Source organism: Sinocyclocheilus anshuiensis, unplaced genomic scaffold (assembly GCF_001515605.1).
Source record: "Sinocyclocheilus anshuiensis isolate Anshui unplaced genomic scaffold, SAMN03320099.WGS_v1.1 scaffold1272, whole genome shotgun sequence".
NCBI lineage: Eukaryota > Metazoa > Chordata > Actinopteri > Cypriniformes > Cyprinidae > Sinocyclocheilus > Sinocyclocheilus anshuiensis.
The window spans coordinates 404,665-425,591 of NW_015547713.1; the positions used below are offsets into that span (position 1 = coordinate 404,665).

The 20,927-nt window shown below is 35.9% G+C and overlaps 1 protein-coding gene across 3 annotated transcripts in view; it reads left to right on the forward strand.

Moving 5' to 3' along the window:
* Positions 1 to 12,245, forward strand: part of grb10b (growth factor receptor-bound protein 10b) — a 114,045-nt gene extending 101,800 nt beyond the window's left edge. For all 3 annotated transcript variants that reach the window (XM_016506939.1, XM_016506937.1, XM_016506938.1), the window contains exons 7-17: positions 2,814 to 2,929; positions 4,728 to 4,802; positions 5,241 to 5,378; positions 5,601 to 5,711; positions 5,898 to 5,996; positions 7,229 to 7,306; positions 7,723 to 7,839; positions 8,401 to 8,467; positions 8,819 to 8,906; positions 8,998 to 9,091; positions 9,673 to 12,245. In XM_016506939.1, coding sequence (XP_016362425.1) covers positions 2,814 to 2,929; positions 4,728 to 4,802; positions 5,241 to 5,378; positions 5,601 to 5,711; positions 5,898 to 5,996; positions 7,229 to 7,306; positions 7,723 to 7,839; positions 8,401 to 8,467; positions 8,819 to 8,906; positions 8,998 to 9,091; positions 9,673 to 9,819 — 1,130 coding nt within the window. In that variant the 3' untranslated portion in view covers positions 9,820 to 12,245. The remainder of the gene's footprint in view (positions 1 to 2,813; positions 2,930 to 4,727; positions 4,803 to 5,240; positions 5,379 to 5,600; positions 5,712 to 5,897; positions 5,997 to 7,228; positions 7,307 to 7,722; positions 7,840 to 8,400; positions 8,468 to 8,818; positions 8,907 to 8,997; positions 9,092 to 9,672) is intronic.
* Positions 12,246 to 20,927: the final 8,682 nt, after the last annotated feature.

The window sequence follows — 20,927 nt, forward strand, 5'->3', positions numbered from 1 at the left end:
AAAGTTTTGAAAATGTGTGTAAGATAAAAAAAAAAAAAAAAAAAAAAAAAACTGTAAGAGCAGTGCTTAATTTGAGCCAGATCCTTCCGGATCCTGTTCCGGAAAATGTCAGATTTTGGATTTTTGCATTCCGGTAATTGTTTTTAAGGATCCGGCGTTACATCGTGACAGTGCGTGCATGCATATGAGAGCGAGAGCAGGTTTATGTATTTGGAGGTTATGTATTGGTCCTCAACATATTTTTGACTGTGACCAGTCAGCTTTCTTAAGTTTAAACTCGCTCTCATTGATTGGTGCTTACTGCTTATTGTTTTGTGAGCAGCAGAACGTTTGGAGAGAGTGTAATAATACCAGAAATAATACCAAATAAAGTGAAATATTATAATGTATAAACATTATAAACACTATAATCATAGCCTAGTTCCCCTCACTCCAAAACAATCTTTACTTGTCACACAATTTCTGAAACCTGACACTCAAACTCCAGAACCACACAGCAAATCTGCAAAACCATACACTAATTCTCGGCCTTTGACCTTTGAGTTCTCAATTTCATTAAACACTTTTTGCAAAACACAACACACAATTCTCTATGTAACACACAAAAATCTAACAGGCCTCAACATATTTTTGACTGTGACCAGTCAGCTTGCTTAAGTTCGAACTCGCTCTCATTGATTGGTGCTTACTGCTTATTGTTTTGTGAGCAGCAGAAAATTTGGAGAGACTGTAATAATGTATAAACACTATATAAACACTATAAACTATACATTAGTATAGCTCACTCCAAAACAAATCATATAAATGTAATGGTATTCAGAACAGAACAAGAATGAAAAATATATAAACCTAAAGAAACCAAAACAAAGCAAAACTGAAAGTACTGTCACGTTGCACACACACGAGGGACGAGGAGACGCTGGAGAATATGTTGACAGGACTTTATTTGCATGAACCAAGGGAGACGAACACAGGAAGACATTCACAGGAAGACGTTCACACGAAGACGTTCCAACAGCGGACAGAGAACTAGGGACTGGGAACACTTTAAATACACACAGGAGGAGGGGACGACGAGACACACCTGGGATCAATGAACCATCATGGGGAACACCTGGGACAAATTACACATGGGAAAGGAACACCTGGGGAGCAAGACACAAACAAAACATGGAACAGAGTCTGACATAACGTCCCCCTCCGGAAGGCGTGTCCTCACGCCATATAACATCCAATGGGGAGGGGGGGTGGGCACTCTGGAGGTCCCTCAGGACAGACACGGGACAGTGGGCCTCCAGAGCGGTACCCGTTCGGGGTGCCATGGCGGATATTTGAATTAAACTATTATTAATAATGTAGAGGCTTTGTACTTCACGCGCGTTCGTATATCGACAGAAATATCCTCTTCACATGAGCAAAAATGTGCTTGGCATACAAATTGGACCAGTTATACCACGGACTATTTAAATTGACCAGTGTAACCTTTTTCTGGTTGACTGTATTTTATTTTGATAATGAACAGACTGCGATGTCAAGTTTGAGTTGCGAATATGTGGTTTGTGTGTGTGTGTGTGAGCCCACGAGGCGCCGGCGCGATCGAACAGCTGAAACATAAAATACATAATTTTTAATCATACAGATAAGAGTGAGACATAATTCGAAAGCACTTTTATTTTTGCACACTCAAAATAACAACAGAACATTTGTGATTTTGTAAAATAAAGCAAGGATACGCGTTTAATTAAAAAAGTCAGATATTTTTTGCATATTTATACCTATACTATGATTTAATTTTATTTTTAATGTATCTTAGATATGCATTTTCCTAAAATCATCCTGGCAACTCATTTTTGATCCAGGGTTTGAAGCTGTGCCCTAGTTAGGTTAATGCAGAAACTTGTGAACGATGCTCTCTTAGTTTAGTGACATCATTGAATATTCCGGGAAAACTTAAGTTGTATTTTCAATGTCAGTCACAGTTCAATGTTTTAATTGCTGTTTTGGATCCGGCAATTATTCATTTACAAATTAAGCACTGTGTAAGAGGTCACATTGTGATATATGAATCTTCTATTGGTTACACGTCTTCACGTGATACAGATTTGCAGGGCAGAGCTCACCAAACTTGAACTCTGGAACGCAGCAAAATTTGCATGAGTTTGCTTTTCCTGTCTTCCATATTCGAATGCAAATTAATGGAAGTAAATGGAATGAAAAATGGAAAAGTGTGATCGCCACTTGAGGATGTTTGTGGGGTTGGTGGAACTTATCCCCCTATAGTTTCCTGTTGCCAGACAAGCACTCTGAACGGTTCCACAGTTGAATGAAGAACATGTCCATGTAAGGGTTTAGAGTTATTTGTTTGAGCGTTCATGGGCAGCATTAGCTACACCATCATTCAGACCGGTAGGAGAGAGATTGTGAGAAAGACAGGAAAACTAAATAGAGATCAATTTATGCACAGATCACATGGAGGGTTTTTTAAAGTCAGTAAGTCCCTGTACTGGTAAAGCTGAATGGGAGATGGGGAGAGAGAGGTGGTGTGCAGGGGGGTTATCTCCTCCAGACAAACGCTCTTTTCATCAGGCAGGGAATGCTCACCCTGTTTATTTTTTGTCTGCCTGCATGAATGCTAACCGACAATGATGTCATTCAAGATGCAAATATTACACCACGTTTTGGTTACAAAGATGCATTTTTGTCATATGTCTATAAACACAGATCTTTTCACAAGTTTAATACAGATTTTGAAGTGAATACAGTGTGTATGTGACTCATTTTGACCTGATTTTTTTTTCTCCATCATTCCACAGAAAGATGTTTAGAAGACCATGAACTGGTTGTCCAAGTGCAGGCGTCAATGACCAGTGAGAGTAAATTTATCTTCAGGAAGAACTATGCCAAATATGAATTCTTTAAAAATCCATTGGTAAGTTAATCCAAGACCTCACTTGAACTATTTCATAATTAGGTTAATATGATTGTAGATTACAATAGAATGTAGAAATGTTTCCTTCTCTTAGTGTGGGTGCAGGTGTCAGTAGGTACATAAATAACGTGACACGGATTAACGCTAAAGGAAAAGCTCCTCACATTAATGGACTATTTTCAGTCTTATTTGGTAGATGCAGATATCAAGTGACATGATTCCAGTTCAGTGAGCTGCTCTCACACAATCCAAAAGAAACCCATGCCTCTTACTGTTTGGGCTGGTAATCAAACACTTTCACAAACATTCAGTCCTCTTGTAAATTCAGCTGGAGAAGGAAATCTATGCTTTAACCGTACAATTCGTTTGTCCCTTGGCACTGTTTTAAATTGCTGTAACACAAGTACACTCTTGACTATAGAATCTTTGATAACACTTTCTTTGGGCCTATTTACACATAGTCACTTCATGCACCTTGATTGATCAGATTGCATTCCTTTTGCACTTAGCAAAGTGTCTGTGCTTCCATAAAATGAATAAAAAACAAATTGTATTAAATACACAATCAGATACAGTGTGACTTTCGTAAAGATTCTCACGCTGGTCAGCAACATTTTCTGTTTGCCCCAAATTGTTTGTAACCCAGTGATTGATCAGTCACTTGTAGATTGTGGGATTGCCATTTGTATGATGATGTGTATTTCCATTTGAGAAGAATTTAAGTATGTGGCCTGAACAGCTACATGTGGCTCCTTGGAGTACTGGATTCCGATAAACTTGGATCTGGTTTAATCTTACTGTAGTTCATCTTTTAATATGGCTCAGGTTATATACAATGCTATACCAATGATTTTCATCTAACTTTGAAGTAATTATGTGCACTGTAACTAATATGTTATTATTTTATTGTATTTTATTTATTTATTTTTCTGAGCTATGCAAAGCTTTGTATTAAATTTCCTGAAATTCCTTGTGCTGGTAGAAAATCATTAGAAGAAAGTCAATGAGTGGCAGGCTTATGTTTTTAAAAGATTACATAATACTTCATTGTTTTGTTGTTTTTTGGACCAATGAGCTTTTAGAATAATTTCGGGTAACACTTTATTTTAGGGTATCTTAACTAGTTGATTATTAGCATGCATATCACTAGAATATTAGCAATGTATTAGTAGTAATTAAGCACATATTAATGCCTTATTCTACATGACCTTATTCTATATCCCTAATCCTACCCAATACCTAAACTTAACAACTACCTTACTAACTATTAATAAGCAGCAAAGTAGGAATTTATTTGAGGGAAAAGTCGTAGTTAATAGAGAATAAGTGTTCCCCATTCTAAAGTATTACCTAATTTCGAATAATTGCTCTTTTCTTTCATCCACCTTAACCACTAAAGACAGGCTTTTTTTTCTCTTTGTTGAAGATTGTATTTTTCTGTGTGCTGAGGCAAAATGTTACACAAGCAGATGAATGTCTTTAATCACACAGAATTTCTTATTGTTAGTTTGCATTATTATTACTATTAGTAGTAGTAGTAGACTTTTTTTTCATTTAATAAGCATTATGGGTAGTGTTTCAGAGCATTTATTCAAGGATTAACTTTGCATGATACTACTAACAAGAGTTATATAACATTGAATTCGTATGGCTGTGTATTTTAGACTAAATGGACTATATATTTAGTTTAATGGACTGTGTTTAGAGGATAAGGATTTAGCTGGGAATGACTATTCTGACAAAGTACAAAGATAAATTAAAATCATACAACCTTGAGCTAAAACATGTTTTTCGACAGAACTTCTTCCCAGAGCAAATGGTTGCCTTTTGTCAGGAGACCAGTGGGACCATCCCCCCATCCCAGCTCCTGCAGGTACAACAGACACGTGTTCTCTTTCCCATCACCCCCTGATCTAACATCAGCCCATACATCTTTGACTTTTTACTTGATAAGACCCCTCTCTTAATATCTAGCTGACGACTGTTAGTGAACAAAGATACGCCACACACAATTAATTATTTTTAATAATTGACTAATTATTTTACATTATATTATTATTATTTTTTTTTACAAAATAGCATTTCCCTAAATATACATGCATTTTGTCAGATTTAGCTTATTTCCCCGTATCCCCCATAACCTTCCTGGATATCCAGTCTAGAAAATATTACTTTTAATCACTGGTTTATTAGCACATTCAGACCTTTGTTAAAACCTAGTGGTGAATAGTTCACACTGAAAGGAAACCACAAATCTTAGCTGACTGTTTGATTTATCGAACTTTCAATTATTTTCTTCTTTTTCCTCCAGAACTTTTTAAACTCCAGGAGTTGTCCTGAGATCCAGGGATATTTGTATGTGAAAGAAATGGGCAGGAAATCATGGAAGAAACTGTATGTGTTTTTAAGACGGTCAGGATTGTACTTCTCAACAAAAGGAACGTCAAAGGTGAGTTAACTTTGATACTGGTGAAATGGCAACCCTAAACTAAAAAAAAAAACAAAAAAAACCTGGTAAAACAGCTTTACAAGTCTATATCATGTACAAGCCTCTGTTAATGTCATCGGGTGCTGGTTAGATTTGACCCTCCCCCATTTTTGAGTGCTCTTTTAGTGCCCTCTCCACTCCTTATCCATTAAATGACATGAGCTGTTGACTGATCTTTCACAGGAGCCCAGGCATTTACAGCTACTAGCAGACCTGGAGGACAGCAATGTCTTTACAGTAATAACAGGGAGAAAGCTGCACAATGCACCGAATGACTTTGAATTCTGCATAAAAGTAAGTTTATGTGGTCTTTTATGAGAACTCTTAAAGTAGATAAGCTCTGAAAAGTTAAATGTTAAACATTCAACTCAAATTCAGCCTAAAAAGCTTTAAACATTATGTGTAGAAAAACACAGTTAAACATCTCACAAAGGTTTTGTCAGCAGAGGGACTAATGTTGTGCATTATGCTAATTTGCAGCCTAACAAAGTAAGGAATGAAGTGAAAGAACTGAGGATGTTGTGCGCAGAGGACGAGCAGAGCAGAACATGCTGGATGACAGCCTTCAGACTCTTCAAGGTTGGTAGTGGAATCCCATTTCACTAGCTGATGGAACTGCGCCTTTTCCTTGGCTGATTTAGAACCTGCACCCTTTCCCTTCATCTGGAACCTGAGTCCTTTTCCCGACTGAGCCAGAACAAACACCCTTTCCTTGGATTATCCTTATCCTGGTTATGGTATTTAACCATAACCCTTCACTTAACTGATCTAGAACCTGAACAATTTCACTGACTGATCTGATACCTCCACTTTTAACTGACTGCGCACCCTGTACCCTTTCCATTCTTCAGTGAACCTAAGCGTTTCCTAACTGAGCTAGAACCCACACCTTTTCCTGACTTATCTAGATCACACCTGATCTAGAATCTGTACCCTTTCCTTAACTGATCTGCAGTAACCTGTGAAATTGTCCTGGCTGATCTAGAATGCTCACCCTCTCCAGGCTGATCTAGAACCCCCTCCTTTCCTTGCCTGATCTAAAATCTTCTTTCCTTGGCTAATCTAGAAACTACTGATTTCCCTGACTAATCTAGAACCCCCTACTTTCCCTGGCTATTCTAAAATATGCACCCTTTCATTGGCTCATCTAGAAATTGCACCCTTTCCAGAATCTGAGCCTTTTTTCCTGACAGATCTAGAACCCATACCCTTTTCTATAGGCTTATCTGAAACCCATATCCTTTCCCTGATTGATCTATAACATGCACTCTTTCCTTAGCTGTTCTAGAACCTGCATTTCTTTCCCTGGCTGACCTTAAACCCTCACTCTTTTCTAGGCTGATCTAGAACCTGCACCTTTTCCTTGCCTGATCTAGAATCTGCATTCTTTCGCTGGCTGAGCTAGAACCCTCACACTTTTCCAGGCTGATCTAGCATCTGCACAGTATTTTTCTTGGACTGATCTAGAGCATCTGTGACAGACATAATGCAGTGATGTTCTATGCATCAGACATAAATGGTGTAAGACATTATGTTGTGTAATGAAGAAAAAAGGGCAAATTGATTAAAATACAGTTATGGCAATGTGTACCTTACACTTACGTCTAATACTGCCGTCGTGAGATTATATTTGAGGAGCAAATTATCATTGTGGTCGAACACATTTCTGAATTCAGGCAGCATCATTTCACTTTGAGGAAAATGCAATGAATAGCTCTGTATATTGGCGTAATGTTTTATTCTGGTGTTTTGTTAAAGAGTATCATTCTTTTTTGACTCTTTTACACTTTTTAAATTTTTCTTCCTTATAGTATGGAATTTTACTCTATCAAAATTACAAGATCCCCCAGCAGCGAAAAACGTTGCTTTCACACTTCTCAGCGCCTGTGGTAAGATACTCACTCTTAACCTACTCCTGCATTCTCTCTCTCTTCTTCTCTACCTCACAGATGGAGCATTAATCAGACATGTGTCAATATGTGGGCCATGATCTCACATTACGGAATGATGGTTCAAGTGTTGGCAGTAAAGTTATTATTACAGCTTGTCTTATGGATATTATGCAATGCTGACAATTAAAAAAAAAAATAATAGAGAGATGAAAAATAAGTCATTTAAAAACAAATGATAAGGAAACAAACCACAACAATTCATCCATGTTAATGCTATGCTTAAAAAGTTTTGACTATTACTTACTGGTTTAGAACATGTACTAGATATTGACCAGATAATTAGCAAAATACAACACATCTGTAATATGGCAAACTCATTGGCAGTCATTGTTACTTCCGATCTTCTTTTCCAGAGGAGTGTCTCAGAGAACTCTCTTGTAGCCATGGATTTCTCAGGGAGGATAGGCCGAGTGATTGACAATCCCATGGAGGCTCAGAGTGCTGCCATGGAAGAGGGACATGCCTGGAGAGTCAGTTCCAATAATCATATTTGTTTTGATTGTTTAATTATTTGATTTTATATATACAGGTGCATCTCAATAAATTAGAATGTCGTGGAAAAGTTAATTTATTTCAGTAATTCAACTCAAATTGTGAAACTCGTGTATTAAATAAATTAAATGCACACAGTCTGAAGTAGTACCAACTTAGTACCAACTGAAAGTACCAACTTTCTGTTAACATGCTTGGATACAGCACTCTGTGAACAGCCAGCTTCTTTGGCAATGAATGTTTGTGGCTTACCCTCCTTGTGAAGGGTGTCAATGATTGTCTTCTGGACAACTGTCAGATCAGCAGTTACCAGACATTCTATGATGATCTAGATGAATTACAGAAGAATCATGTTTCTAAGCAGTGTTTACCAGGGCAACACAAATAAAATGATCTAGTGCAAGATTTTACATTAATAAAATAACTGAATTTTTTTTCAGTAACATGCTTGAATTACTGTTTAAACTTGTAGTCAAATTAGCATGATGTAGAAATGTTAAAGTTGATTGTGTGGCTTATGTCTCCCTGTCTTTTTTCAGAAGAGAAGTCAGCGTATGAATATCCTAGGAAGCCCCAGCCCATTACACCCCTCATCATTAAGCGGAGGTACTTTCTAGTGTTTAATTAGTGTCTTTTGTTGATTATTATCATTATTGTGACATGCATTTACACTAGCAATTAATAGTTAATCATGCTTTATCATGTTTATGAAAGAAGTCTCCTATTATCACCAAGGTTACATTTATTTGATCAAAAATACAGTAAAATTGTGAATGATTTTTATAATTTAAAGTGTTACCCAATTTAATATACTTTATAATGCAAATTATTCCTGAGATGGCAAGGCAAAAAGGAAAGATTTTTGCGTTTAAGACAAGTGAGCAGTTTTCAATGGAATACTGTGCACATTCAATGGCATCTTTCCTTTAAAGGCATTTTGTATATCCTCTGATCCAGTTATCCACAGAACTCAGCTTTGGTTTCACAGTCGTATTTCACGGGAGGAGTCCCACAAGATGATCCATCAGCAGGGCAGAGTGGATGGGTACATATCATAGCTCATTAGTTATTCTCAACAACATTCTGGATGATTCTATGCAGTATATACTTACACTTAATTGTCTTTTGTGCAACAGAATGTTTCTCTTGAGGGATAGCCAGAGCAATCCTAAGGCGTTTGTACTCACACTGTGTCACCACCAGAAAATCAAACATTTCCAGATTTTACCGGTGAGATTTTATCATTTTCTTGCACTCAGAACACATATAGCATTTTCACTTTGTATGCTGATGCACATTTGGCATTCCTTAAAATACTCTCAAGTATTCCAAGTATGCATTAGATTTATTGAATACCACCTTTAACTTGCTGAGAATGAGTGTGAAAGACAAGAAACCTCCTCCACATAAGAGTGCAGATGCAAATGCTTGATCAATGCATTGCAAGTGCACAGCATGCTGTACATAACAAGCATTCTTGCTTTGCTGTGCCTGTAACAAACCTCAATACTCCAGGAGGGCGATAGAGTTAAACTTCAAAAGGTTGAGCTTTTAAACTGTGTTATTAATCAGGTATCTTGCTATAAGCATGTCAGCATGACTTCAATTAACATGCTCAGCACGAATCTTTTCAAACCGTAGCTCTGCCAGTAGAGAAAACTCACCGTAGAAGCTGACGGTTTAGAATACTATGTGTATTTAAATTGCATGAAATGAAATTGCAGCCTGACACATTTGAGAATGCATAAAAAGTTTTCAGCACATATAAAATGGTTTATATAAATCACTTGACTAATCTTCCTTTTTTTCAGTGTGAAGAAGACGGTCAAATGTTCTTGAGCCTTGATGACGGCGCCACCAAATTCACGGACCTGATCCAGCTGGTGGAGTTTTACGTGCTGAACAGAGGAGTTCTGCCTTGCAAACTTAAACACCCCTGCACCACTGTGGCCTTATGACCTCCGTTTGCCTGATTCCGCCTAAAGACAAACACTCAGACGTCGTGTGCTGTGGTGTAATGCTGTGCTGCTGGGCTGGAGAAAAAGCACACTGCGAGAGAAGCTCGCTATCAAGGAGAGAAAATCAAAACAACAAACACAAACAGGACCAGCAAGAAATAAAGGAAATAAAGCTTGTGTATTAGCTGCTGATGAACCTCTCAGCCACCTGCACACTCGACCGTGGCCAGAGCAGGTTCTCAGGACAATCATCCAGAGGGAGTCTTCAGGATCCGCGGTCTTAATCGTGCAGATAATGATTTGTGAAGACCAGCGGAACACTCGTAAATCACGTTTGATTTCATTTTGCACTCATGAACCAGGAACAAGCAAGCTATAGCAATTGTTGCTTTCATAAATCAAGCAGATTTGATTCTAGAATGTCCTGTGAGATGTGGACAGCCGATTGGTGGTTTCAGTACTGTGAAAAGACATTGCCGTTAAATTCATGCTTTCGATCATTTTCACCGGTAATCACTAGAATATTTAGCCACTTGTCTTATTTTTCTTATGTGCTCATTTTCTTGAGCAAAGAACTCTCATGCGTAATGCATTTGGCCTCTTTTTTGTGTAATTTTTTATTTTTTTTAGTTTCTCCCCCTCACAAAATATAACCTGCAATGCTCTCTACTGGCCATACCAAGAAGTGACATGTCCCTTCACTCCTACAAGGAATAGTTAATCTCAAAAATGAAATTGGGTTATTTACTCACCCTATTGTTGTACCAAAACAATATTACATTTTAAAAGTTTGTTTTTATTTTTATTAGAACACAATAAGATAAATTTGCCAAGCAAATGTATGTCATACATAGACAGTTCATAGAGACCACGGCTGTTAGTTTCCAGGACAAAAAACACCATGAACCATTAAATGCAGCGCATGCGCTATAATTCAAGTCTTTTGAAGCCATATGACAGTATTGTATTGGAGACCGTAAGAAAGTTGAGTCCGAGTCAAGACCAAGTCCAAATGCTTCCGTGTGCATTACAACTCAAGAGTCCAGTCTTGAGTACTAAAACACTGCCATATGATACATTAGGCGAGGAAGCATCTGAAATTTTGACTGCAAGCCAAGCTTATGTCTAACTCAAATCCGCTTCCAGAAAAAAAAAAAAAAAAAAGCATACGATTTTGGAAGGACATTAAGGTGAAAAAATTATGGCCAAATGTAGTTTTTGAATTAACTATTCCTTTAAACAAGAGTACAAAAACATGGCCTGCCATCACCACCACATCCTTTAGGAACGGTGCCTTGATTTTAAAGAGGAGTCTGTTGAGTTCAGTGATTAATAACAACTAAACCCTCTGCTGGGAACTCTGCTGTGGGTCGCAGTCTATCAGGAGCTAGAACAACAAACTGGAATCTTTAGAACTGCTGTCATCTTCAGTCCCAGCTCCAGTCTATTTTGTTGTTGACTTTCTATTTGTCTCTCCATGTTTCGAAAGATTGTTTCGAGGACAGCACACTGTGAAGCCCGGGCTAAGAACACCCACAGAAAAATGGGGTTCGAATTTATAATCTGCCTTGTCCATGGTAGCAGTAGGTACAACGGATTTGTAAAGATATTTTTTTGTACTTGTGACGCAATGCAACGAAAGAGCCATGTTTTTAGTTTGTACCTATATTGTATTAAACTAGATAGAAAGGGCATAGCCACCATGTCTACAAGTTCACCCAAGAGAAAAGTACATAGATAAATGCAAATGATGCAATCATTTTTAAGTATTGCTTCAACAAATTTATTTATTTATCTGGATTTGATTACTTGAAATTTAGATTTGTTTTTCTCAGCGCTGTTCAATAATTTTCTTCCACATTTTTGTGAATTTTTGGACTTCAGTTAACTAGACCCCCTTTCTTGAACTGTTTAACACTAATTATTCATCAACATCCTTCTGTAGAACACCATCTGCATAGTCCTTAGTTATGGTGAGTCAGTAAAGCCTGTTCAATGGGTTGTACTGTTGTGTTGTGTTGTTAATCTGACACTATATTGAAAACACATCTTTTTGAGAAAAATTCCAGTGGACAAAAACACAAGTTAACACATGATATAGGCATTAAGACAGCTCAATGCAGCCCATTGAACAGCTTTGTTTCCATTCACATTAGATGGTGTCTACACGATTAAGGTCTATTTTTGCAAATTTCCTATTGTCGTCTATGAAAAAAAGTCGTTTTAATTATGTCACAAAGTAACATGAAGCTGTTTGTTCATTCTAAGATACATATAATTCATGTCATCTCGGTTAAGTAAGGGATAATATACAATCAGCTGGCTTTCACACAAAAAAATTAAGGTCAATCCTGATACAAAGGGGGATTATTTTGACTGGACATTATGCTGCTTATTACACGGCTACTTACCAATAAAAAGAACATTAAAAAATGAACATGTAATATTGATTTACTGAAACTATTTGATTATGTTTCAATGAGGAGATTGCCTAATTAAAATCAAGTATTTCAGAGAGCCGTGTAATAAGGATATGATCTCAGTCTGCCAGGTACTACTTAGATCTCATTGGATGATTTAACCACAGAAATAGACAGCAGGGCTTAAATCAGCGCTATTATTATTATTATTCACTTTAATATCTTTCTCAGTGTCAGTTAAGTTAATTCAAGCCTTGTTTGAGGATGAGTGTGTGTCAGTGTTGATTTAGTTGCAGTTTGTGTGTGTAGGCACAAGCATACACACACAAGCTTTCTGAACTTGACATTATTGTCTTTATTTTTCAGGGTCTGATAAGTGATAAGCTATACAATCAGCCAGCCAAGGACTAAACTAACAACACTGCAATTATGATGCTATTAATTAGCATATTCTGCAACCAGTTTCGATATACTATAATTCTAGTGTAACAGTATATCAGGAATTTTTCCACCTGGTTCAGACAGATGGATGTATTGAGTTTAGAGGTTATATGTTTTTTATGAGATCATTAAACAATAAAAAGAAAGAAAGAAAGAAAGAAACACAATTTTTGGATTTTTGGATTTTTGCCAGAGAGGAAGTTGTTGGTTACTTAAAGACTAGTTTACTATATGTTACTGGTGAATCACCTGTGTGAGTACAATTGATCTGTAGGGTAGTCTGAGTACCATTAGCGCTTACTTGTTAATTAGTTGACTGTTCAGTCTAAAAGTGAGTGTGAGCAGGATGTCTGACTCTGTTCACAATCCAAACACTCGGGGCATCATTTCTAAGTTAACACAGTAATGCATTACACGTCACATTGTCCGTACAGATTTATTTCATTTGCCACATTGTTTCGTTTTTGCATATATCATGTAACATGCAGCTTATAGTTACACTCCATTCATGTATAACTGTACATGTACACGTTTGTAGATACCACACTGAATTTTGGGATACAGATTGTTTTTCTTCTTTCCACAATGGCATATAAAATGAAGAAACTTGACTTATTTTAGTGCATTTTTATTCTTTGATTAAGTGTGTAAATATTGAATATATTCTATTTTGTGTTGCTTTGTCATGCTAATTGACCTTAAAGAATATGTTATGTTTGCATTGAGCTGACAGAAAACTGGACTTTGAACTCTTAGTCATTGAAGGTCATTATTAAGCTAAATTGCTGTTATAAAAACTCACTTATTCTCACAAATACACTTATTATGAAAACGCTAACAAATTTATGCCTTGTAGATATTGTAGAAATGTTTCTTTAATATGAATCAAAGACAAATTTGTTTTTTTGCATTTTCCCCAATGTTGTTTGAAAGAAGCTGGTAGCAGCATTTGCAAAGTGTGTGATCTGATGAGGGTTTATCAGTGAAAGAAATAAATGTAATTTTTTATATTTAAAAGAAATGAATGTAACTGGGTTGCTCAGGGTTGAAGTGGAGGCTGTTTTAAACTGGTCCTGTGGACCAGCAAGACTTCTTCTCTGTATTTTTATTTTTATTAAACTAACGGTGTACTTCTTTTTATTGAGTCTTTGACCACACCAGACCTCCATTATCCCCACCCCCCTTTCTCTCTTAATGAATCACCGGCCTTCAAGATATTCTAGTTTTGACTGCAATGACTGTGTGATGAGTTTGTGTGTGATGACCATAGCTTCCACCCTTTCTTAAAGGGATAGTTCGTCTAAAAATTACAGTGAATTCAGTGGAACAGAGCAGCTTGGTCATTCTGCTATATCACTCTTTTTTTTTATGAACTATTCCTTTAAAAATTATGTACATCAGGTGCCTCAAAACCCTACGGTCCATCCTCTCTCTCCTCACTAATGTCGACCTGAGAGGGTGTTCCTACTCAGGTTATGGTTACTGATCTGGAATTTGTGACCATTTGTCACTATTATCATTTCTGATGAAAGAGGAGGTCATGCTTTTGATTACACTGTTCATGTTACAGAGTAATTGCATTATACATAAATAGTGATTTGTAATTAACCTAATGTGTGATTCTGTGGATCTGCTTTTAATTATTGCTACTGTCATGAGTCATAACAACATCTAACATGTGTAACATGGAAGCTGTAATGTAAGCAACTTCTGTAACTTTATTCATGCCATAATCAGAACCTTCTCGCAACTGTCAGTAATAATTCCTGAGCTTTGCATATGTTTTCTCAATGCAAAAAAAATATCATGACCATAAGTGTAAGTAAAATAGAAGTAAATATGAATCTATGTCTTTCAGGGAATGAAAAACAAACAAACAAACAAACAAAAACATGCATAGAAAAAAGGTTTCTTCTTTTCAGATTCCGTGTTGATAATCTGTTCTGCTTGGTTCTGTAATTAGCTGAATGGCTTACAAATTCTAATTGTAACCTTTTCAGGTATTTTTGTACAAAGAAGGGACTGATATATTCTGTTTAGAATAAAACATTAATTCATTGCTATATGATAATTGTTATTATCATAACAAGCAAACATCACACACAATGTTCATATCATTAAGTGACTAGCACTTTTCACTTGTGTTGTAGGACTTTGTAATATGTTTACTTATAAGGGAACATGTGACAAAGTTGTAATATCTTAGATTTTTTGCCGAACCCCTTCAAGAATCTTAGCAACGATAGTTTAATTTAGCATTGCTTTAGGTGAGGCAGTTTATTTACATAATTCATCATTCATAAAATGATTTATGTTTTCTTAATATTAATTAATTAAAAATGATTTGCTTAAAAATGGGTTAAATAGTTATAAAGAATTCCAGAAATATTAAATATGAATATAAATATATAATTTACAAAACTGGTATTAGCTCAAGATAAATATTTACTACATTTACTTATTACGTTGAAAGTTTAATCTATTCTTATTTAATCTTATCAACAGTACAAATCATTTATATGGCCATGTGGAATGTGAAATTAAAATGTGTATTAAGTTAACAAAATGAATTGGAATATTTTAAAAAGAAATATGCAACAATGTAATTATAGACTTTTGTAACAGTTCTGCTGCATCTCAAATGTGGACTGCAGTCACTGTACTAACTAGCTACACAGATACACAACAGTGAGTACTTCTCATAAAGGTTCTAAATGTTACATGCTCAGCAGATATTACACTACAATAAAACTACATGTTGTACTGTTGTGTGTAGAATCACCTGTTGCATGATGCAAGCCATGTTAATTTCCACTAGAGGGCAGAGAATCTCATAAATAGTAAACCGTTTCAATCATCCTCAAAAAAGTTTATTTTTCCCCTGTTTGAAAATTAAATCTAAATCTCATGTACATCCTGAACAGTATTCAAGCTTTTTATATAAAATGTGACCCTGGACCACAAAACCAGTCTTAAGTCGCTAGGGTATATTTGTAGCAATAGCCAAAAATACATTCTATGGGTCAAAATTATTGATTTTTCTTGTATGCCAACAATCATTAGGATATTAAGTAAAGATCATGTTCCATGAAGATATTTTGTAAATTTACTACTGTAAATATATTAAAACTTAATTTTTAATTAGTAATATGCATGGCTAAGAACTTCATTTGGACAACTTTAAAGGCGATTCTCTCAATATTTAGAATTTCAAATAATTGTATCTCGGCCAAATATTGCCCTATCCTAACAAACCATACATCAATGGAAAGCTTATTTATTCAGCTTTCAGATGATGTATAAATCTCAATTTCGAAAAATTGACCCTTATGACTGGTTTTGTGGTCCAGGGTCACAAATGTAAATATCTGTCACTGTGACAAGAGTAACTGTGCACTTTTAGATTTATTTTAAATTTATTTATGGGCTTTTTTATGCCTTTATTTGGACAGGATAGTGTAGAGTAGACAGGAAAGCATTGGATGAAGAGGGAGGGGTGCGGGATCGGCAAAGGACCACGAGCCTGGATTCAAACTTGGGTCGCCATGAGTACAGTTGCGCTGTCTGTCAGAGCACTAACCGCGAGGTTACTGGCGCAGACCAATTTTCATTTTAAAGTGACAGGCACTGTGATTGACAGAGACTGTGTGAGTTATATAGATGCTCAGTAATTACAGTCAGTCAGTCTTGAGCCCCCAGCATTTTAAGTTATAAATGCTAGCTGTGTCAATTTACAGTATCAGCGGAAGACTGATTTTAAGAGTAATGTGTTTTGCTCTGAACTGTAATACTAATAGGCCTATTAAAAAAAAAAATGTAATTGAATTTTTATTACCAAACACTTGGGAACTAGAAACCAGACACATTTTTCTTAAGGGAGGGGCTTTAACCCATTCATGACTTGTAGGGATATATTATGTTTATGCTCCACTGTTAGAGAATAATTACTTTTATTATTTGAAATAATTTTCTGAGTTTGAGATTTGATGGGTAAAAAAAGTAGAAAACTTTAAACAATTTGGCAGTGAGATTTGGCAGACATGCAATTATAGTATCTGTGTTTCATCGCTAAAGGTTTTATTTTTGTATAATGGTTTTATTGACAACATACATTGTTAAATGCAAGGCTAGTCCTGATGGATGTTTTCAACATGTGGCTTTTGTGGATAGGTTTTCACTCAAATAGTCAGTTTTTGTTCTTTGGTTCCAGAGCTAATTCACTCAAGATGTGAGAGGGAAACCTGTGACCTAATGCAGATCTAATGACTAACTTTACAAGAAAACACATTTATTCCATAATACAATATATTATTGGTATATTGTTGAGTCATTTAAATGAAATAGCTGTAAACTGTACAGAGGCACTTCAGATGCCCTAATAACTGCAAAATAACAGTTCATTTTGACGGCTAAGACATAGGATAGGAGACAACTAAAGATAATCTGTGTAGTTCATACATTTCAAGTGTAAAATATTTGTTTCAGTTGGTATATGCTATTATTGATTTAAAAAATATTATTCAAAGTGATATCATTTGTGTGTCTGTGTATTGGTCTGTATGTCTGTAATTGTATTAATGTTTGTGGAAAGTGAACAGGTTCTCATTAACTCCTTATGAATCAGCTCCTCTTGCCCTGCTTCTGCTTGTGTGTGTTGCTCTGAATGAAAGCCTCGTTCTGATTGGCTGTCTGAACAGTGGCAGGGCTGATAAACCCCCAGGCTTCCTTGCTGTTCCACATCACTCTGCTTTGCTCTGTGTGTGCGTATGCGTGTGTATATATGTGTGTTTGAAACAAACAGAAAGCGTGTAAGGACCAACGAGAGGGAGGACTCTTCTTTTTTGCCTAACACTGTAAGTACAATGAAAGCTATTAGAGGAAAAAGAGAGATATTTTAAGCATAACACTTGTTGAGTGGTTAGAACACAGTCCAGGTGCAAGGTCTAAATACAGGATTATTATGGGATTTTGTCAGGTGGATGACATGTATAACTGCTGAGGTGGATTGTATTTAATTCTTTTTCTACATCTTGTTTCACATTCTAGTATACTGAGTTAAAAAAAAAAGTTCAAGTTACCATGTCAGTTAAAATGTGATAAGCAAAATGTCACCAGACTTTAGCTTTTTACTCCATTTTTACAGCACCTGCTTCAGAACAGCATAACGTGTCATAAAGATATCTGAACTTGCCAACCTTCAACTTTAATTCTGTTGACAAGGCTTTACAAATCAAAATCAGACTGATAATAATCATTTAAGATTTTACATGCATTTTTTCCTCAAAATTATTTTAGGAACATTAGGACAATAATTGATTCATTAAATGCTTCTTTGCATTTGCTGGTTTGTTTGTATTGAGGAGTATTCCTATCATATTCCTATATTAAAAATGCTTACAAAGTACAAAAAAATCTTTTTTCTTTTTTTTTTAGTGCTAGAGTTTGTTGATATGTTTGTGGTTTGTCCTCTTATACTTAACATATGTTTGCTTGTTTGTGTGCATGTGTAAAAATGAACAACTTTAATAGTACTTACTGGTACATAATCAAAAAGACCAGTCACCTTCTGGATGAGTCATCACACACACACACACACACACACACTGACACATCTCAATCCATTTGTATTATGTGGATTAGTGTGAAGAGATAACAGGCATACAAATAATTAGTAGTAGGCACTGTTACCAACCCTGCTGACAGAGCTCGTTTAGAACAATGATTTGATTAGTATCGTGTCTTTCTATTACAATTGCATGTGTCCTGTAAGGTCTCTGTCTTGTGAAACAGGCCCCCATAAGCTGTGGATTCACCACGTGAATTATGAAACAGAAATATTACAGAAGGATCTAAAGATCTCCCCCTTATCAGCCATCATGAGGTATCTATACTAATCACCCCCAGCACATGACTCCAATATTCTGGGTCGACTTCCTGCCAGTCTTGTCGTCATCTACTCAGAGGAGTGATTAAAGATTAATCCAAACAGGAGACAACAAAGCTTTTTTGTATCAGGACTGAAAAGGTTCGTTCACAACATATAGAAACCACGATGTCTTGTAACCACCAATGAATAGAACTATTACATCCAAACAGGAAAAGGACAGTAATTTAATCACGTCCTCGGGCCTGCAAGCACGGGATATACAGCGTGACGCCACATGACTGTTTGACCATCTGCTTCCTGCATGACTGAAACCCTTACAAACTCCTTTTGTCACAGACAAAGAAATGAAACGTACACAGACAATCATTGACAATCATTGAAAAGTATCGGGGCAATATATTCACAAATAATATGTTGTATGTCTTATATATATGCTTGACGTGTTTCATGTAATCGGTGCAACTTTAATCAGTGTTCATTACCCTTTTTTTTAGGAAATAAGGTTATTAAAAGGTATGCCAGATATGCGAAGTTTGGGCTTTTAACGACTTAAATTACAGTTAAGTCACTACAGTCCTGTGTGAGGACAATCAGTGTAATGGATTATTAAAATTAGTGTGAATTAGCTGTACCAGTATACTGTTAACACTATCTGTTGGAAAAGTTAACGTCAATGATAAATTATCATTGTTCATTTTTTTATAATATGTATTTGGCAACCTGTGATGTTCTTATCAGCAGAATGTTGCTACTCATGTGAGATGACATGGATGATGACTGATGATGTTTTAATATACAGTTTTTGGACCCAATTTCAAATTCACACAAATTGAATGAATCTGTGCACTCTGTTTGAGGTGCATTTGTTATTTCAAAGTATGCTGCAGGGTTATTATCATTAACTAAAACTATTGAAACGGTTTTTGATAACTGAATTAAAGCTGAATAAAATAAAACAATAAACTAAATTTCAAATGAAATCTGAAAATATTAAGAAAATAAAATAAAAAAGTGTGATGGAAATATTTTATGTAATGGCCTCAGAAGGAGTCAAAAGGGTATGTTCAGCATAGTTTATATATTTAACAACATTTTTACAGTAAAATATAAAAAACACAAAATTTATGAATAACTTACAAAAATACTGCATTCATTATATAGTATAGTTGAATATACAGTATGTTAGTATGACTTTGTGTTCACTAACACTTTAGTTTAGGGACCAATTCTCCCTATTAACTAGTTGCTTATTAGTATGCATATTACTGGCATATTGGCTGTTTACTAGTACTTATAAAGCTTATATTAATGCCTTATTCTGCATATTTTAGAACCCTTAATTGTACCCAATACCTAAAATTAACAGCTACCTTACTAACTACAGTAATAATAAGCTGCAAATTAGGAGTTTATTGAGACAAAAGTCATTAATTAATAGTGAGAATTGGTCCCAAAACTAAAGTGTGACCTTCACAGGTTTATCCAACAACTATAGGATAAAAATATGGTTATTGAAATTTTAGTTTGGAAAAATAAAATTCACACTCACTCACGCATGCACGCACGCACGCACGCACACACACACACTCACTCACTCAAAAGTATTGTACTTAAATCAAAACAAAACCTAAAAAAATAAATAGTTGAGTATTTGAATCTGTCTTTTTAATCTTTGTCTTTGATGCTTTGAATTTATTGTATCAATCTAGAAAAAAAGAAAAGAAAAAAACACATTATTAAGCGTTTGTCAGCTTTTATCTTACAGTAAGTTGTGTATATTGCACTTAATGACGTTATGTCCATCATTTAAACTTTACTAAGCAGTAAACAGATACGATGATGTGATTATATACTATATCAAGGATGATGTAACAGCAATGCAAATATTCATAAATCTGCATGATTTATCTTGTGCAGATAAAGATATTTCATTTTTCTTGCCGGTGACCACATCAAGAGAACATCAAGGTTCCCTTTCATGGGAACTTCGAACTGCGTCCTCTAGGGGTCGCTATGGGGAACGCCTTGTCGTGACCCGTGTCTGAAGCATACATTGAAAAAACACCAACAACACGTTGGCCGGCGACAGCCATGACGTCACTACCGGTGCGACTTTAGTATAAATAGGCATCTGGAGAACACATCATTCTCTTCTTCGTCTTCACTGACTGTTTTGTTTGAAGCGTGCATTTCCGTGGTAAGAGCGATCTCTTTCATTCATTATGGCGAGCACTAGTATAGCGTTTAGAAGATTTGTGCATCCGTGCCATCGCTATTTGACACCCGATGACACACGCGATCTATGCGTTGTTTGTTTGGGCGAAGAGCACGCACGCGATGTCCTCGAGGGGGCAATCTGC